This window comes from Gigantopelta aegis, chromosome 9 (genome assembly GCF_016097555.1).
Source record: "Gigantopelta aegis isolate Gae_Host chromosome 9, Gae_host_genome, whole genome shotgun sequence".
NCBI classification, from domain to species: domain Eukaryota; kingdom Metazoa; phylum Mollusca; class Gastropoda; order Neomphalida; family Peltospiridae; genus Gigantopelta; species Gigantopelta aegis.
In genome coordinates this window covers 78,503,972-78,524,121 of record NC_054707.1, presented here as the reverse complement: position 1 = coordinate 78,524,121, position 20,150 = coordinate 78,503,972, and the positions used below count along the sequence as shown (strand labels likewise).

Here is a 20,150-nt window from a genome sequence, read left to right as displayed (position 1 = left end):
TTAAAATGTTTGCAATTTAGAACGAGGTATAGAATTTCGAAGTTGAAGTATGCAGCTGAAAATACAACAACTTCAATGATATTCTACGTGTGCATAACTATTTAAAGTGCTAACATTAATTAATATATAACTTATTAATCATTTATTTACCCGAGAAGTCTCGTTTTCCTTCGACTTGTGTTTTTATGTCACCGAATTAACCCATAGAAACTTATTTAGCATTCAAGGGACATAACTCTCAAAGCTACTAGTTTTGTTCTGTGTTTTCCTCCTCTGGCTTTATTCACAAGACTATCATCAATGATCAAGACAGATGTACACTATTCAAGTTACCCATATTTTAACTTTAAAAAACTAAAAAACAAACAAACAACAACAACAGCTGCTGCTACTACTACTATAGTTCAACAAGATTAACTCTGACTACAAGTGCAAGCATGTGCACTTACATTCGAGTTTATCTTGATGAACTACTACTACTACTACTACTACTACTACTAAGTTGATTTTAAAAAATCACGTTTTTTGATTATTGCAAACAAAATTTCCTAAAATGAAAATTTTAAAACTGTGTATATAATTAGCATTAGGATGATCATGCAGTTACTAAAAAATAAAAGCAAATAATAGGTATATTCTAAAACTACGATTTTCTCTCCTTTTTTTTTTTTTTTTTCTCTTTTTTTTCATTTCGGTCAAAGGTCAGCTAAGGGGTCATAGCCGTACTACTGCTACTAATAAATCAAAAGTATACCCAATCACGTTGTTGATTATTACACACAATTAAAAAACCCATCCTAAAATTAAAATTTTAAAAATGTATTTATATAAAATTAGCATTATGATGACCAGTTACTAAATACAAATAAAAGTAAATAACAGGTATATTCTAAGACTACGGTTTTCTCATTTTATGGTAGATTTCAACGAAAGGTCAGCAAAAGGACCATAGAAGTACGGGCGTGTGTGTGTGTGTGTGTGTGTGTGTGTGTGTGTGTGGAGGGGCTGAGCCAGGCTGCCTTTTGCCCAAATTAAACGAAAATGCACGAATATGGATAACGTTTATTCATTTTTGCATTACTACCAACAACCGTTCGAATGTCTCCATGTGAAGATTTTCTCCAGTAACCTACTGGGCGGGGTAGGCGCCGACAGTTGAACCCCTCCTTGCTCTAATCCCCTCCGCCTCGCAGGCTTATGAAAAGGGTGACCGGTCAAAACCATTCCTACCAAAATCACTCTGTGTTGTGCAAAGATACGGTATTGATCACGAGTGACAGTTCTGTCGTTCAGATTTGTAGGCCCTACACTTACACGTTTTTTTCATGGCTGAAAGTGAATGACTGATGAGTGAAAAGGATACGACACGTATTGTAAGTTTGACTGAAAATTCAGACACGTCCACCTAGGAATTAAATGGCAGCAGGACTGGTCATCATGGCATAAATATGAAAATTTAAAAATCATTATATAATTTTAAAAATAATAATTTATTATATTGCAAAAACCATAAAATAAATAGTTTCTGGACATATTTTTGTACACTTTGTTGCCAAACCATTAGGGTAAAGATTTTTGTTTTATTACCGTAGGCTAGAGCTGGGCTGTATACCATATATACCGTTCGGTATCGGTATTAGCTATGTCAATACCGATTTACCGTACCGAGCAAATTTCAAAATACCGAAATTTCGGTATTGGAAAATATTTCCCAAAATGCATTAATAATATATCTAACGAACGCAAAATGGGTTGGTATAAATCAAACAAGAGCCTTGTATATGGAATTTAATTGTATTTAGATGAAATTAGCGGGTGAGTCATAACACAGGCATGCATTTAAAGCCGAGTATACCGAAAAGAGCGCTCGATATCGGTATCGTGTCAATACCGTACCGATACCGAGGTAAATCATCCCACAAATACCGATAACGATACCGAACCTCAAATTTCAATACCGCCCAGCTTTACCGTAGGCCAATTAATATAAACCACATCTTTAATAACCCCTGCAAATGTTAACCGTTTGGTGTTATCATTTATCAGATTTGCATGATGCATGTATAGGCAGTTGATAATACCCGTTGATTAAACAAAGCTTATGTCTGGGATTACAGGATAGGGATCAAAACTTGCATCTTTAAATATCTTATATTACACAGTAATGATATCGCAATTCTTTGAGGTCATAATGATCTCACACACGGTACTTTGGCGTCATAATTTTTCACACAGCTATTTTTGATAATCTCATAAGCAGCTCTTTGACGTCATGATCACGCATCATATCTCTTTGTCATCATAATAATCTCGCATACAGCTCTTTGACGTCATGATCTCTCATCATATCTCTTTTACATCATAATGATCTTGCATACAGCTCTTTGACGTCATAATCTCGCATCATATGTCTTTGGCATCATAATGATCTCGCATACAGCTCTTTGACGTCGTAATTCAGTGTTTTTACCTATCAATAAATAGAAGGGCGTTGCGCCCTGCCCCGCAGAGGAGCCGGCCAAGGCTCTTATGCTCAGGATAGGCGTGCGCTATGTACAGCTTGCTCTGAATGTGCACGTAAAGCCCTATGACCTGACCTGACCTGCCCGCCCTGCCCTAATTCATTGCTATACAAAAATAATATAATAAAATCTTACTTTCCGTTCAAAGTGTGTAAATGTTTGTTACGTGTCTGTATTCCCAACTAAGAAACGTTTGACAATATATCGTATCGTCACAGGTGTGAAAGTCCGACAACGGTACCGTGGCATGTTTTTTCTTTTTATTTGTTAGTCGTTATGACTGCGCGAGTGCGAATAATTTTTACATGCTCATATACCACTAGTTTCGAGCATGTCCGTCCCGGGGCCTGTCTTTGGATTGCCAGTGACTTGCTCCGGGACAGAAAAATTAAGGGGACAATTTTGAAATTTACATCCAAAATCCAAAATTTTGATGCGCATCTCTAATTAATATAATTTTTAAAAATAAATCTTCTCATTAAATTTGCTCGGCCGAATATTTATATAATTTGGAGCATTTTTGAAGGACAGTCCAAAAATAAATAAGAGAAAGAAAAGAGGATCGGACTATTTAATATATATATATATATATATATATATATATATATATATATATATATATATATAAAATAATAAGAAAAAAAGAAAAAAAAGAAAGAAAGAAAAAAAAAAAAAAAAAAAAAAAAAAAAAAGCCAGTCTTAAAAACGCTTGATTGAGGAGTAAATCCTCACTGTCACACAGAGGCACACATCACTTATCTAATTAAGCAAACGCCCCATTCAGTTTAGTTAAACCAGCCTCGGTGGCGCAGTGGTTAAGTCACCGGACTACAGGCTGGTAGGTACAGGGTTCGCACCCCGGTACCGGCTCCAACACAGAGCGAGTTCTTAAGGGCTCAGTGGGTAGGTGTAATGCCACTACAACCTCTTCTGTCTCACTAACCAACTAACAACTAACCCATTGTCCTGGACAGACAGCCCAAATAGCTGAGGTGTGTGCCCAGGACAGCGTGCTTGAACCTTAATTGGATATAGGCACGAAAATAGTTAAAATGAAATGAAATGAATTCAGTTGAAAGTAGACCATCAAGATAAACCTCAACATAACAAAAGTATGTGAGGTTTATCTTGATAACTAATACATTTTGGAAGCAATTTTTAGATAATGATTTTTATTATATTGGGTGGTCATTGCAAGATATATATTATAGTTTTAACTGGTATAATTATTATTATCATTATAAACGCAACATTAATTACATCCTTACAGTATGACACTAAGCAAACTTGCAATACTGGTTATACTTTTGCACAGCTCATTACACTGTGTTTTAACGAACTTAATTTGAGATCTTTTAATATTTATGTTGATAATCAATTCATGTATATATTTACCATTGTTTTGTGCTGGGGTCTCGTTAAGCATTCATTCATTCATTAATTAATTAATTCATTCATTCATACATTCGTCTGCAAAATCTGACACTATGCGTTTTCATTAAGTTGGTAAACTTGACAACCACAATATATTGGAATGTCTTTAAGACTTGTGTAGTCTTTGATAAAACATTAATATTTTTCTATTTTAAATTCATCCACGTTCAATCATACTACCAAACTCAAATACAATTTTTAGAAATGCATATTTCCAGCAAAGTGCTGTAACTCCAGACGTCTTGACAATCAAACATATTGACATTTTACAAAAACACTAAACCGAATTATATTTTCTTATGTTCAGCCATTTCAACTTATTTCCGTGCTTATATCCAACTAAGGTTCAAGCACGCTGCCCTGAACACACACCTCATTCAGCTATCTGGGACGTCTGTGCAGGACAGTGGGATAGTTGTTAGTTGGTTAGTGGTCAGTGAGAGAGAAGAAAGTGTAGTGGCCTTACACCTACCCATTAAGCCCTTAAGAACTCGCTCTGGGTGGGAGTCAGTACCGGGCTGTGAACCCTGTACCTATCAATCTGTAGTCCGATGGCTTAACTACTGCGCCACCGAGGCCGGTTGCAAAAGTCAGACCCACGACTGGAAGGCCAATACATTTAGCGATTCTGATGAACGAGATGTACGGCTATTGTTATCAGTTTCTCATTATCCAAGCACTTGTGAAGGCAGGGTGAAGGGGAGTCTAAACCCTCCTCCTGCACACGCATCTGCTATCTGCCGATCCTTGTTTCGATTTATCCATTTTATGTGTTCACATGTACAGTTTGAATATGCTAAATTTTGTGCACATACTTTTTTAAATATCACATTAATACTAATACATTTTCAAAGTGTGTCTGTATATATCACCGATTTTAATTATGGACAGTACCGAGGTCATTGCAAAATGTCCAACTAGTCTATAGTTTTTTGTTTTCATATTTAAAAAAAAAGCAAAGCATGTTTCAACCAAATGTGTCTTCAATATAAAACTTAACTTTCAAATGTCTTAAGTTTATTCAGATTGAATTACGTATTTATTAATGCGTCCATTTTACAACCAATTTGGACTGTCTTAAATCCATAAGCGTACGAGACGGGGACAGGGTGTGTGCGCGCGCACGCGCGTGTGTGTGTGTGTGTGTGTGTGGGGGGGGGGAACTGCCCCCCTAGTGCTGGACCAAATCCTCAAATTCTGGCAAAAACGATAAGAGGTATTCGAGCAAAATATCTGAGGCCATTTTAACATGTATTTCCATCATTCTATCTGCAAAATTAATTGTAATCCATGTAAAAATGGGTAGTGATTAGTTTGTAGCCCTATATAGCTGTAATGCTAATATGAATAAATGCTGTTATCCAGATACAGGCATTTTTGTTTAATTCGGACAAAAACCAGTCTGCCCCCCACTACAAAAATGGCAGCCCTTATGCTTATTCTTAAATCCAATTCAAATTTAATTATTGAAAATATTAAAAGGCTTAATGTCCTTGGAACAAAATAAAGCTCTCGATTACAGCTTAATATAGCATATTTCATTGTCACTATTCACATACTGAACAAAATTAAGGGCCAAGAGACGTTTTGGTCAAAAATTATTTTGAAGGGACAGTCCATACTTTTCTGCCTTTGTAGGCTATCGGTAAGATGATTCTGAATAACAGACTTTTTAACAACAATTTTTTTACATTAAATACATTTTCTGATTTTGAATATCAGATTATATTCGATGAGTTTGTGGTCTCCCTAATGTTTGCAGTAGCTAAAACTTAATTTGACTTACTGTTAAATAAATACAAAATGTAAAAATGTTTTGGAAGAAAAAAATCTAGTCTTCCAGAACATTCATGCTTTGTATATACAGTAACAGTACTTTGTATATACAGTAAATACAGTAACAAACATTGATATTCTAAACAAGAAAATGTATTTCATATGTAATATTAATGATTAAGAATGCTCTGTCGGTTGGAAGTGTGTTACAACACCTGCAAATTCAGCCAAGTCCTTTTAAAGAGTTATATTATATGTTAGCAAGTTTTGAGCAGATGATTGCTGAATGCCGAGTAAATACTGATGCAAAATAGGTAAGCTTTACAAAACCTAAAACAAATGTATTTTGTAGCTCATATAAAGGAAAATGCCCAAAATATCTGCTGGCCCTTCTTTAATTTTGTTTAATATATATGTAAAAACCACCACCATCTTTTTCACTAAACCTACTGTATATAAAGATTTTGATTTATTTATGCAATATAAAAAATAAAAAACATCTGAACCATTAAGAGAATGTTATTCAGAGTTGAGTGGAAATTGTACAACCATATATAATGGTAAAATATTTTTATTTCAAAATTTCCATCACATTTTATTACATATTCATACAAACAAATGTAAATAATTAACTCACTTTACAACCTGTACAGTAAACAAAGCACATCTTTTAGCAAATGCTAAAAGTATTAGACAGTGCCCATTACTGTATAATACTGTGCAAAAGAAACAAATCCAAGAACCCCAAAATGATGTTTAATAAGTCAATTATACCACCTCCTATGTGTCATTATTACAATGACATAAATGTCTGTTCTTGTTCAATTTATAGTGTTGACATTTTGGGGGTGTTTTTGGCAGATATGTTTGTATGATAGATTATTGATATTGTTAAAACATGACCTACAGAAACCTCGCTGTCAGTAAACATTGAGAGCAGTGATTAACTGCTCCTGTAACTTAAGATTTATGGGGAATATATTGAGCATTGATACTGAACCCTTTTGTAATACAGTGAAACCTCTCAAGACCGGACCCTCTGTAAACCGGAATACCCTCAAAACCGGACGTTTTTCAAAGTCCCTTTTAAAAACCAGTACATAATTGAACCTCTCTAAACCAGATTCATTTTTATAGCAGACATTTTTATTGGTCCCAAGGGTGTACGGTTTATAGGAGTTTTGCTGTACTTAAGAAAAAAAAATTCACATGCTAAGGGAAGCTAAGACTTACTCTCCTTGAATTAGTATCAGGGGAGTGACGTGGAGCATGTGTGACAGCTCCCCTTAAAAGGCGAGGTCTGCTTACAGTTAAAAAGATGGTTTAGTAAAAAAGTTAGTATACACATTAGTGAAAATGGGGTTTCCCTCCACAAATTTCTCATATTAGTTTCTTAAAAGCAGTGACCCCCTAGTTACAAGGCAATTTAAATATTTTCAGCTATTAAAGGTTGTTTAATAAATCACTCTTAAAGAGTCTTACTTTGACCATATAATTTACTGTTAAAACTTAAATTAGGTTACTTCGAAAATATATTGTTTATATTACCAATTTGTGCATATGTAATGTGTTTCTGGTCAGGTTTAGCTCTAAATATATCATTATATATGAAACCTCAGACAAAAGGGTCAGTAACTTTAACATTATAACATTAAATATTTTCTACATTCCTGAACAGGCCAATATCTACCATTATGTTTTATTTTACAACCTGATTACAACATCAGGTTTTCATTCTTATTTACTTGCAAAGTGCACCATCAGCCTCTATCAACAACATAACAAATTATATTCTTCTGTTGAAAATGTTATTCACTACTGCAACAAAAACACTGCTGTGGTATAGATCTTTCATCAAAAACACTACAGAAATCACACAAAAAAGAAATGTTCAATCAAGATACCAAAGTCTTTAAAAAAACCCAGAAAACATTTATGTCCTATACACTGATTGCTTAGTCTCACTATTTAAATGCATACACTCTCCTTGAATTAATATAAACAACCTATCTAGACTCACATAATTCTAAATGCATACAAACTCACTGAAACAATATAAACAACCTATTTCAGGACACAACAAAAAATGGTTTAACGGGAGGTCTTCATGTCCTGTAACACTTCGTGATCTAGTGGTGCGTTTGTGAACAGACTGCCGACAAACGTGTGAGTGCCCCAGATGTGGTGAGAGATCACTTTACAGCAGCCGAGATCCACGATTTCAAAGCCCAACTTTCGGTATCTGTCATCAGTTTCAAAAAAAACTGAATTTGTATGAGATCCAAGATACTGTAAAAGAAAAGTATAAAAATACAAATTTGCCACATTAGGCAGCGGCTACTCTTTTTTAACATGAAAAGTGGCAACAACATTTAGTATTTGGCTAATAATTAAAAAAAGAAGAAGCCACATTTCAACAAAATTGAAGGAAATAAACCATTAAATTATAGTGTGAACTCAACAATGAATACAGATTTAGTATAATCTCTCTACAGTTATCCTGTTCAATTATTCAAACTGTACATGTGGACACATAAGTTTCAAATCACACACTCACTAAAACTTGGACAGTATACTAAAATACTCTGCTTCAATCAACGGTAGTTTGTGTATGAATCACTCATTTGTAAATCAAATTATCGATAATTAATACACCATGGTAACTATTATAGACATTTTTGAAAACATATCCTTCCCATGATAGACATTAAAAGAAAATAATAGAACTGTAGTGATACCCAATACAAACTGAGAGATAATACTTACTGGTTTCCCACACGAAGGGTCAATAAAGTCTGCCCAATATCCACCCTCTTGTAAAGCTTCGCAGATTTCAGTAGCACCCTGAATAAACTGAAATAAACCACAAACAAAGTCACACGAAAAAATTACTTTTTATTATTATTGTTTTAATGACACCACTGGAGCACACTGATTAATCAATCATCAGCTATTGGATGTCAAACATCTGGTAACTCTGACTCATAGTTATCAGAAGAAACCCGCTACATTTTTCCTAATGCAGCAAGGGATCTTTTATATGCACTCTTCCACAGACAGGAAAGCACATACCACAGTCTTTGACCAGTTGTGGTGCACTGGTTGAAATTGGAAAAACGCCCAATTGACTGAATGGATCCATCAAGGTGGATTGATCCTGTGACGCAAGCATCTCAGGTGAGCACTCAACCGACTGAGAGAGTCAAATCAATGACAGGATGCTTAATGGAAACTTAACTGTTTGGATGCTGCTAAAACATGTGACAAAAACACAAGTGTATTTATTTCTACTGCTAATAAAGAAAAGCAAAGAATATGCTACTACATAACAACTTATTCCAAAGATTTTATTCAAGTGATTACTATCTGACTAATTTGGTTATAAAATGTAACTACATGTCAGGTACATAACTTGGATTTAATATCATTTTGTTTTTGCAGTGAACTCAATGTACAGTGTACATCAATTAAAAGTTCACTGTAAAATCTGTACAATTTTGCCATATAATTGCACTATGACGTATTGTAGAATAAGATACAAAAATATGAAGTTTGCACTAATAAAAATGTAGAGACTAATGACTATGTTTGAGATAATTAACGTAAGTGCACGTCATAACAATGAGCCAGATGAAGGTTAACTCATTACAACCAATCAGCTAATCTACAGAAAAAAAGCATGGGATTTTTTATATGCTCTTGCTTATAAACAGGACAGTACATACCATGGCCTTTGATGTACCAAATCCATCACACAAGCGATTGCTCTATCGCTAAGCCAGTGGTTGCAAAACGAAGTACTAGTAGGTGTTGGAACTGACAGAGTAGGAGTTGGGGGTTTATCGAGAGCTACAGACACTCAGTAATGTGGGCACGCGGGGGGGGGGGGGGGGGGGGGGGGGGGGGGGGCTCTCTCTATGGGCCGAAGTCTGTTACCACAGAAGGGTGCAATGTAGTCCACTTGTAATGCATAAAGTTGGTGAAATTGTTGAACCAAGAATAGAACAAGTATGACTAGGTGGTTTTCCGTTTTAAAAACTACAGACTACAATATGTAATTAAAGGGACATTCCTGAGTTTGCTGCAATGTTTAAGATGTTATCGACTAACAGAGATCTTTTAACGACTGTAATTACATATCAAATATATTTTTTTGCATAAAATATTAGTGGCTGTATATTAAACGTGTTTCTGATCGTTCTAATATATGTACTAGGTTACATTTCATTTTATTTCCTAAAAACGATTTTGTCGTACGTATGAAATTATTTGAAGACAAAATCCAGTTTGGGCTTATTATGGGCTTATTATGCCGACCAGAAACACATTGAATATACAGACACTGATATTCTAAACAAGAACATATATTTAATATGTGAGTTTAATTGTAGGAATATTTTATTAGTCTGAAACATCATACGATGCATCAAACTCGGGAATGTCCCTTTAACAATCGAACTAGCACAAGTTGTGACAAATTAAAGGGTCCGAAAATTGACTGGTGTCGACATTTGTCATTAAATCAAAATAAGCCTACATATTAGTAACGAAAAATCACACCAGGAGCAAAGACTACAATTATAATAACTACATAAAGCATGATTGTCCAACAATTAAGTGCACTGCTTTATTCAATGGGGCTTAGGGTTCACAAAATGTAAACATTTCTTTTATCATCTCTTTGACAGTCTAACGTCGTCTGCAAATTGAAGTATGCGCATAACACAGTGGAAATAAAGTAACATTGCAACGTTCAGCCAGCCGTTTTTTGCTAACCGTTTGCAAACATATTTTGACTGTTGGTTCCCGAAATGGTCATTAGGTTTAATGTGTAGCTTAAAAATCTGTCTTCCAAGACAAGCATTAGCGACAAACCGCTGGCTAAACTTCCTCCAGGAAAAAAACCTGTCCCATCTGTGCAGGCGCAACAGACTAAGCAGTAACCCAGCCCCAAGTTCAGCCAGCAAACGTTTCGCTAATGTTCGCGAAGTATTTGATTGGTTCCCAATGTGACCATTTGGTTTACCGTGAAGCGCATAATCCATTCTAGCGTTTGCCAATAGTACTGCACATGAGTCAATCGTCAGTTTTACAGCGTGTAGCAATAGTAAAATAGTATTAATTTTTTTAACTTTGCGTTTCACAATGGGAATTCCGTGCGTTTTCAGCGATCGCGGAAAATCACTGGGTCTACTGTGCTCATGAATCAAAACAAAATATATTTTAAAAACAAAGGCAATGGGCAGTAATGGACTGTATTTGAGGGAAACTCAAAGTTTTCCTGAAAAAATTAACCCATAGCAGCCCAGCTATACATTCAGACAAGAAGCAAGAAAATATGAACTGGAGTCTGAGCAACTGTGGCTAAAATAGACATTGGAAATTAGGGTAGTAAACGTCGCATGCGACGCCTTCGTTTTGCAACCACTGTAAGCTACATCCCATTTGTGTCTTTGGATTACCTGGCCAGAGAGCCGAATTTACAAAGACTATATTACGAGTTTTACATGCTTAAAACTATATATATTTTACAATGTTTAAATACTAATGTTGCAAAAAAACCCACAGGCTTTTGTAAAAGTGACCCATAATGTCCAAACCCAATTGGTATTTTGTGTAAAAAAAAAACTTACTGCTTCTAGCAGTGTTTCCCTTTCTATTTCTACATCAGCCGACCAGACAGTCATATCATTGACGGTTTTCTGGCTAATCGATATCACAGTCAAAACACCTTCCAGGATGTTTCTTTCGGGAAAGAGGTCAGCAAATTCTGGAAAATAAAACAATGTTGTATTGTTAGTACTCAACAAACTGCAACATGATACCAGCCTTGGTGTTCTTGTGGTTATGCCATTGGACATGAGGATAGTAGGTACAGGGTTCGCTTCCAGTACCGGCTGCCACCCAGAGCGAGTTTTAACAACTTAATGGGTAGGTGTAAGACCACTACTGTGTACACCCTCTTCACTCTCACTGACCATTAACAATTAACAACCCACTGTCCTGGACAGACAGCCCAAATAGCTGAGATGTGTTACCAGGACAGCGTGCTTGAACCTTAGTTCAATATAAGCATGCAATTAAATTGAAATGAAATATGATTATGGGATTACAGAAACTGGATTAATTACTATAGTTCTTCCCAGGAGTGAATGCCATTTTCTCACTATGGTATGCATTACAATCTAATTATTTCTAAACTGATTTTTATTTTTCTGTCAAATAAAACTGAAATTATTTACAAAAACAATGTTCATGAAGGCTGGGAAGGACTATAAATTTCCACAAAAAATTAGCCATGATAAATAGATAAACGATTCAAAACCGACCATACCAAAACTTCAAATTTAAAATATCACAATTAGCATTACAAAAGGACACTGATAACTACTACTTAAAAAGTAGCAAGATAATTCCCTTCAATCCACTGCCACATAACCATTCTTAAATAGGCACTCACACCAAATCAACTTACCTTTTCTCAGAATCATTGGACAATCCTGTGCAATGCATTCTAACATTTCAGAGGGTTGTGGTATAGATTCAGGTAAAAATCCACTCGATTCCTCAATCTAAAACAGTAAAAAAAATAAAAAATTATATGAATAAATAGAATATTTTCAAACAATCTGCCAACAAATTATGTATATGTCCTTTTCATACCATCCTTGAAAAAAGAAGATAATTTGCCATGATGTCTCATCATTGTCAGTCTTTGCCATGAGCACAAACAAGGCCAGATGAAGATCACTCTCCTAAAATGATACCAGGTGAGCAATGAGATAGATAATTCAGGAAGATTACTAACTAGTACTATAGTCCATCCCATCATTCTATGAAACTGGTTTTTTGTAAATAATTTCAGTTTGGTTTGACATAAGAAAAAAGGTAAAAGTGTTTTGGAAATAAAAAAAAATACCATTTTTGTGTGCAATTTACAAATCTATTTGCTCAGAAATAAATAACTTGTGGTACATTTCATAGTATTGAAAAAGGCATTCCCGGTGGGACAGACTATAGATGTGTCATGTGATGATCTTTATTGATGGTAAAAGATTTATATGTTGCACTGTTCAGGAATGCCTTCATCAGAACAGAAAGTAATTTTAAATTGTAGTAAATGCATGATATCCAATAATAACTGTAGGAAGATAACATTTTAAAACCGATTTTCAATTTAGTTGACGTTTTTTTACCTGTTCAACCGAAGATAGAAACTGCTCTGCGATGTCGGAGTGTCGTTCCACCGGTAACTGTGGAAGTGTAGAGCTGGGGTCTGGGTGAAATATTATCGGTCGTTCTCGTAAAAACAAACTGTGTCCCACACGTCCGGGGAGTGGGAATCTCTTGTCCTCGGGACCAAAAGGTCCGAGGTCCTTGTCTGGCCAAACGGTCGCAGATCCTAAATGACATAAAGAGTTTTATTTATTCTAATTTCTAGACACATTATAGTTACAGATTAAGGAAATAAATGTACAATTAAATAGAAAATGGCATCAAAAGTGAAACCTGTGTAAATTGCATCATGTTGCCGACGTAATGTATATCCGATTTAGGCAGGATCCGGTGCTTAGAAGATTGTGTTTTAGGAGGTCGAAAATTCAGAACCATAAATTTGGCTGCTTTTGACAGAAGTCTTGTTTGCTTAGGGTCCATTTTACAAAGTTTTCACTATATATATATATATATATATTTTTAAATATCAAAGAATTATATAAAGGATTATTAAACAGGTGATAAGTGATGCAACGATATGTTTCATCATAGAACACTTATCCTTACAGAATGCTCTAACAAAATTTAAACAAAACCGACATTTGAGGTCCATACCGATGGTTGGTCATACAGGCCCAAAGGTGGGGAGTATGTGCACACACACCACTTGAGAATAAAAATGTACATATTTTTGTCCTACTCTATAGGAATAGATAAAAATAAACCTTGTGACCTCCCCCTCCATCTCCAGATATTGTTACTAATCTGACTGACTCAAAAACAGAATACTTTAAAAATAATAATCTCCTTTAAGGAAAAACATTTAAATTATACATTGGTGTACGTTTTGACAAGTAACAGTACTAATTCTATAAAGTACTGATGTTAAACCATGTGAATGTTCAAGTACGAACCTGTGGGTTCTCCGAAGTACGTGCCAGAATGTTGATGTCCGTCATAGGAAGAAAATGTTCTTAAATGTTTCACCACAGCTTGCAGGTTGGGCAAGTAAGCAACTATTTTCCTATTGCCAGATATCAGCTGAAATATACAGAATTACTAGTTACTATTATTGATAAACACAAATATTACACTGCATAAATTACACTTTAACCTATGTAAATTCCTTAAAATAATAATGCTACTGCCAGACCATACTATTTACAAAATCTTACATTTAATAATATTGGATAGTATTTAGATAATAGTAAATAAACAGGGTTGTGTGCATCAAAGATGAAGAGAAACTTGGCATAATTCATCATAATTTCTACACACCCACACCAAACCTTGCTTTTTAAGGTGTGCGGGTGCGATCGTGCTCGTACAGCACATGTAATTTCAGTCTGACAAGTGTGAAAAACAGCGCACGTTACACTCAACAAACGGCACAAGTAAACTAGATGGGTATATTTATTTCCACTGTTCACAAAAATCAACAGTTTCCATAGCTCATTTAGCTGATAGTAAGGTCCCTTTATTAAAACAATAAAAATTAAAAACATGGCAGTGACTTCCATGCAGTCGTCAAACTGGTATTTCTCTTTTTTGAACAAATCTGGAAATACTGGTTTAATAGACAATTTTGTAGACGTACTAGTCAAAATCCAATCGGAACTATACTGCCTATTTGATTTATTTTGGAGAGTGATTTTTCACTCGCTGTAGCATATTGAGGTGTGCAATTTTCCACTCACCTCTGATTTTCAAAAACCAAGGACTGACACACACAAAACATTATAATAGGTATTACACATAATATATACAAAGTGACAAAATAAATGTGATTAAATATGACTACCCTGTATACAATCCCATTAACATAAATACTTATAATCATATATAATATGATATCAATTAAAACAGAAACTATCTTCAACATATCAATCTCCTATTTGACATCGCCCCTAAAACAAACCTCTTTAATATTATTTAGAATGTTCGGTTTCTTTTGTTGCTAGGTAAATAAAATTTAAAAAATGGATCCTCACCCTTGCAGCCATCAATTATTGTATGTGCTATCCACTCACTGTAATAACAAGTTTAGGTTCTGCAGTATTATCTGAAAAACCCCAAAATGATTTCATTAACTGCAAGCCTGTGAAAAAAGCAAGTTTTATTTGTGCATTGCTCATGCAAGAGGGGGCGGGATACAGCCCAGTGGTGAAGTGCTCACTTAATGCATGCTTGGTTTAGGACTGATCGCCGTTTCTCGTTGCAGTAAGTGCACCACAATCAAAGCCCATGCTATAATCTATAACATCTGTGGGATGGTGCAAATAAAAGATCCCTTGCTAGTAATGTAGCGGGTTTCCTCTCTAAGACTACATGTATATAACAGAATTACCAAACATTTAATTATGCAGTTATCATAGCAAATCATACAATTTTCACTTAAATTACAGTAATGAGATCCGTCTAGATAGTATTTAAAAAAAAATTATTGTCGTTTTTAAAAAAATGAAGTTTATTGACCCCAGAAAATAAATATAGTACTTAGTGCCTGGGTTGCGGCCCTGGTATCGCTACTTTACAATCATTTAATAGGTTAAACATTGTACATAAGTGCCATTGGGCTATTTCTCGTTCAAGCCAGTGCACCACGACTGGTATATCAAAGGCTGTAGTATGTGTTATCCTGTCTGTGGGATGGTGCATATAAAAGATCCCTTGCTACTAATTGAAAAGAGTAGCCCATGAAAGTGGTGACAGCAGGTTTCCTCTCAATATCTGTGTGGTCCTTAACCATATATCCGACACATATAACTGTAAATAAAATGTGTTGAGTGCGTCATTAAACAAAACTTTTCCTTTCCTTGTACATAAGTGAATAAGAAAACAAGTGTACAGTATATATGTATTTAAAAAACAATTTTAAGAAATAATATCCTTTTACAATTTTAAGAAATAATATCCTTTCAATTATTCATCTTCAGAAAGGAACTGCTAAATATGACATCATACATTTTATGACGTGCTGTAACCACACTGTGGTGCAGGGGTGTAACATTCTCTTTGAGAATGGCCAATACAGCACAAAATTGAAGTTTTGAGTAAAATTCAGTATCCGTAAAATTCTGTGATATTTGTGTTTTTGCACGAAGAGCATTAAGAAGTGGACAAAACTTTCTAATAAAATACATTTCTTTTGTTTTTCTTTTCATTTCATCATTGGTATCTATGTGATAAAATGGGAAAATGGTGAATTTAATAACTTTTTGTGCCGCACATGTATTTAAATGTGAACTCAAGGGTATGCATCTTGTTTCCGACTGTTTTATTTGCTGTTTGTGTACGCGTACTCTGGCTCTCAGCTGAGTGGTATGACCAATGTATTGTTCTTTGCAACCTTGGCAATCTTATAATTACATAAATAACATTGTTTACCAAACAATCCATATTCCTGTGTACCCAAAATAAACCTTTGTCGTTGAATTCTACATGTGTGCCTTCTACAGGCATGTGATTTGGTATTCTTAAAAAAACAGCTGAAAATGTTCTATCATACAAAAGCGCAGCGATTTCTTTGATCGGTCATCAGTCTTATATTGCGGTACACTATCTACAGGTAAGCGAACAGCCATTAAGAAAATGGTTTAGTAGAAGTGCAATAATAAAAAAACCCTGAAAATAAAGGGAAATGGGATTTTTTTATGAAAACATTTTCACAGATTTATTTTACAATAAAAGATTTTTTGTTTAAAGCGGAATTCCGCTAAAAAGCTGAAGAATAACATGCCTGCTTCTAAAATATGTTGGTACGTACCACAGTTGCTTCGGTTAAACTTTTTAACCCTGCATTTATGTTCTACTGTTGTAGATTCAAATCATTCTTTTGTCAGTATCCGTTTCAAGTTTTTGCTTTGTCTCTTACTATTTATAATTGAAATAGTCCAGTATGGATGGCATTTTTACATCGTTTTAAAATGTGCAATTCTGACAAGATTGTTTTATATATATCGGGGTTCTGCAGTTATGGGTGGATGCAAATGCGAGCGGCCTTTTCGTTGTAACTATTTGTTTTGGTTTTAAAAGATATTTTCTATCTAATACTACTGCCTTTTCCATACTATCTGATATTAGCTGTTTTAGATAGCCTCACGTTTAGAGATACATGTTGAGTTCCCGGAGACGTTGTGCACGTGTTTGTATATTTGACACAATCATACAGATAAGCCGTGCTAGGTTATATGGTATACTTCTTCTCGTATGACTCGGATGACAAAGAATGGTACTGTTTGCTATCAGTTGGTTTGTAAAATATATCAGTTTCCATTATGCGTCCACACTTGATTACTAAAGTGTCTAGAAAAGGAATTTTCTTTGCATTTGTTTCTATAGTAAAGTTTATGTTACTATTCAGTGTGTTAAGTAACTTGTGAAATAATTCCAAACAGTTTTTGGACAAAGGCCACAGTATAAAACAATCATCTAGAAAACGTTTCCAGTTCTTCTTGAAATATAGATGAAAGTCTGATCCAAATATATTTGTAATTTTAGTTTCTAATATTTGTTCTAGGTAACCTAAAGTGGCATAGCAAATAAAACAACCAGAAACAAGATGCATACCCATTTAAATACATGTGAGGAACAAAAAGATATAAATTCACTATTTTCCAATTTTATAACATATATACCAATGATGAAATGAAAAGTAAGACAAAAGAAATGTATTTTATTAGAAAGTTTTGTCCACTTCTTAATGCTCTTCGTTAGATAAAAGCAACCATTATGTAATTAAGTAATTATCAATCCCCTTCTAAGTTCTACTGCAGTAACATCATAATATGTATGACGTCATATTTAGTAATATATACAGTGTTCAAGATTAACGGTATCCTGATATCCCGGGGATACCAGAATTTAATTTTGGATACCAGACTTCAAGAACCCAGTATCCCACCGGGATGCCATATAATACTAAATTCTCAGGTGGGATACCAGATTTTGAAATGTTAGTATCCAACTGGGATACTGTCCAAAAAATTTAATCTCGAACACTGATTATATATTAATATAGCACATTAATAGAAAATTAATAATGACCAGAGATACATATAAAACATAGTTTATAATTTTATGAGGTTAACAGAGAAGCTAGAAATAATAGAAATAAAAAGAGACTTCGAGCAACTAAATACAGTGGTGTCCGGTGTAGCGGCGCACCTAAGCATTCAATGACCATTTTCTATGTGAACACAGTGAAATACTTAATAAAATGTGACTCTCACCAATGAAGCAGTGCATAATCTGAAATACGCAACAAATTATTTTATGTCTGTAGTAAATACACATTTTAAAATGGTGCATAAATATAGGCACCCCCTTGTATCCAAAATGATTTACATGTCTAAAAACACCTTTCGCGCATTTTAAAAATTATAGTAAACAGTATAAATGTAATTATTTTTGTTCGGTTATTTTTTATTTAAACCAAAAAAGAAAACACAGACAAATACAAACAAAACGAAAATTGTACACCTTAATTGACAGTCATTCCAGTTCACAACTGTCACATTGTTATAAAAAATAAAAGCGAAATAAGATCCATGTGTGTGCACAATCTATCCGAGAAAAATAAAAATCCATGTAGGCATCTTAGCCATGCATGACAATGAACATGTATGCATCTGCAGTACTGTGCCACTCAAGAAAACGATTCCGAAACTGATCATGAGATGGGTGATGTGTGATCGTTCATTTTCATAATAATATTTTTAACAAGACAAAACAAAAAAGTACTAAAATAATTCTGGGACAATAGTGTAGCGTTTATGGGCTAAAAGTGAGGTCATGGGCGGTTTATAAATAGCGGCGTCAACGATCCACATCTACTGCGCCGAATCACCGGACATGCAAATCGTTTTGGATACAAGGGGGTGCCTATATTTATGCACCATTTTAAAATATTTATTTACTGCAGACATAAAACAGTTTGTAGTGTATTTCAGATTATGCACTTCTTCATTGGTGAGAGACGCATTTTATTAAATATTTCACAATGTTCATATAGAAAATGGTCCTTGAAAGCTTAGGTGCGCCGATACACCAGACAGCACTGTACACGAAAACAGGTGAATGATTTATTTTAAAATTATGATATAATTATTGATAAATCTACAAAAAACCTAATTAATTGCACCCTAAAAATAAATATGTTGATACTTGATTAACCATTGAAAAAGAATTGAACTTTAATTCGTTAAAAACACTGACAACATGACAATTTCCTAAGCATACTTAAGCAAAATACCAAGTGTGCCGAATCACCGGACACGGTTGTATAATTATTTATGGAAGGACTTTCCTTTGGCAATGTCACTAATCCTAACCCTATGATAAATATTTATAATGTTCTTTATACTTGACAGTGCCAAAGGAAAGTCATACCACTAACCGTAACCCTAAGCAAACACTAAACACTTTTTAAAGATTTGTTGCGGGGGGGGGGGGGGGGGGGAAAAAAATATGTTCAACGAAAACACATCCCCCGACTAACTACAAATTGTCGATGAACTTGACGTGACGTCATATCAATGCAAAATAAAAAGACTTATATTAAGAGTACCATCAAATATTTTATAAATAAATCGTAAAGCATTTTAAAAATGAAGAATTACATTTTAAGTTGTCTTTGTTTTTACAAGGTTAATCAACAGATACTTCGTAAACGACATTTTGGTTTCCCATCTTAAGTCTCGATTAATACCAGACCCTATCACAATGTTTAGGAAAATCGAAACTATAACACATGATTTATCAGTTAGTTTAGCCTGTGCTTATTACTGAGATCGTATGTTAAAGGTACTTGACCCATATTTTCGAAGCAATCTTAGTGCTAAGAAATCGTAAAAGCATCGTAAGCTATGACTTGACTGTGGCATGTTCTACAGTGACATCATAATGGCATAGCTTACAACGGTTTTACGATTTCATAGCGCTAAGATGGCTTCGAAAATATGGGCCTTGATTCCGTTTACGAATCCCGCCAAAATTGACAATACTTACAGTTCTTTCCTGAGATTTAATTTCTGCACATTTGAGGGAGAAATTCGAACAAAAACACCTTTTGCTTAATGTTTTTAGTAAAAATATCCTCTTCACCATCCTTTGGCCTCGTGACGTATTTAGATTAAGCAAATTAATTTTTTAATTCCTTTTAATCTATCATTTTCATTACAGTCAGCTTAATGTTTTGCTACA

General features: G+C 34.5%; 1 protein-coding gene across 1 annotated transcript; it reads right to left on the bottom strand.

Annotated features, from left to right (window-relative positions):
• Positions 1 to 6,287: 6,287 nt before the first annotated feature.
• LOC121380992 (cobalamin trafficking protein CblD-like) lies at positions 6,288 to 19,655 on the bottom strand. The gene is made up of 8 exons (XM_041510058.1): positions 19,568 to 19,655; positions 14,939 to 15,009; positions 13,862 to 13,988; positions 12,929 to 13,134; positions 12,208 to 12,304; positions 11,366 to 11,502; positions 8,499 to 8,585; positions 6,288 to 8,021 (listed from the first exon to the last, which is right to left on the bottom strand). Exons 2-8 carry the CDS (start codon positions 14,948 to 14,950, stop codon positions 7,824 to 7,826), a joined length of 864 nt encoding a protein of 287 aa, XP_041365992.1. The 5' UTR covers positions 14,951 to 15,009; positions 19,568 to 19,655; the 3' UTR covers positions 6,288 to 7,823.
• Positions 19,656 to 20,150: the final 495 nt, after the last annotated feature.